The sequence below is a fragment of the Bison bison genome, unplaced genomic scaffold, assembly GCF_000754665.1.
Source record: "Bison bison bison isolate TAMUID 2011002044 unplaced genomic scaffold, Bison_UMD1.0 scf7180017503517, whole genome shotgun sequence".
Lineage (NCBI taxonomy): Eukaryota > Metazoa > Chordata > Mammalia > Artiodactyla > Bovidae > Bison > Bison bison.
The window spans coordinates 1-521 of record NW_011394119.1 but is presented as its reverse complement, the minus strand read 5'-3'; the positions used below and the strand labels follow the sequence as shown (position 1 = coordinate 521).

The 521-nt window shown below is 68.9% G+C and overlaps 1 protein-coding gene across 1 annotated transcript; it reads right to left on the bottom strand.

Moving 5' to 3' along the window:
* Positions 1-5: 5 nt before the first annotated feature.
* Positions 6-518, bottom strand: LOC104994718 (zinc finger and BTB domain-containing protein 21-like; the record flags this gene model as incomplete). The annotated part of the gene is made up of 1 exon (XM_010848402.1): positions 6-518. A coding segment is annotated over one exon (513 nt), but the record flags the coding sequence as incomplete, so codon positions are not given.
* Positions 519-521: the final 3 nt, after the last annotated feature.

Genomic DNA, 521 nt, shown 5'->3' with positions numbered 1-521 from the left:
CTCCAGAGCCGGAAGTTGGTGCGGAAAGCCTTGTTGCAGACGTGGCAGATGAAGGGCTTCACGGAGCACAGCAGCTCCTGGTGCCGCTCCAGCTGCTTAGGTGCCGGGAATGTCTTGCCGCACTTCTCGCAGGGCCACAGGTCCTTGGGGGCCGCGCCGGCTTCGGGCGCCTCCTCCTCGGCCTCCTCCGGCGGCTCCTCTTTGACCTGGATCTTCAGCGGCTTGGAGAGGCTGAGGTCCTCGGGGAGGCAGGTGGAGTCTTCGGAGTCAAAGTTCACAGGCTCAGGGCCGCGGCCGCCCCCCGCGGGGTCGTCTTTGGCGGCAGTGGCCGCGGGGTCGGCTCGACCAGGCTCGGGCGGGACAGGGGGCCGGGCAGGGCCGGTGGCCTCGCCGTTGAGGTCAGGCCGGGGTGGGGAGGTGCCGGCGGCCGGGGCCATGCTGTTCTGATTGTGTACTTCCACCTGGTGCCGCCAGATGCTGAAGGCCGACTTGAAGGTGCGCATGCACTCCAGGCACGGGAG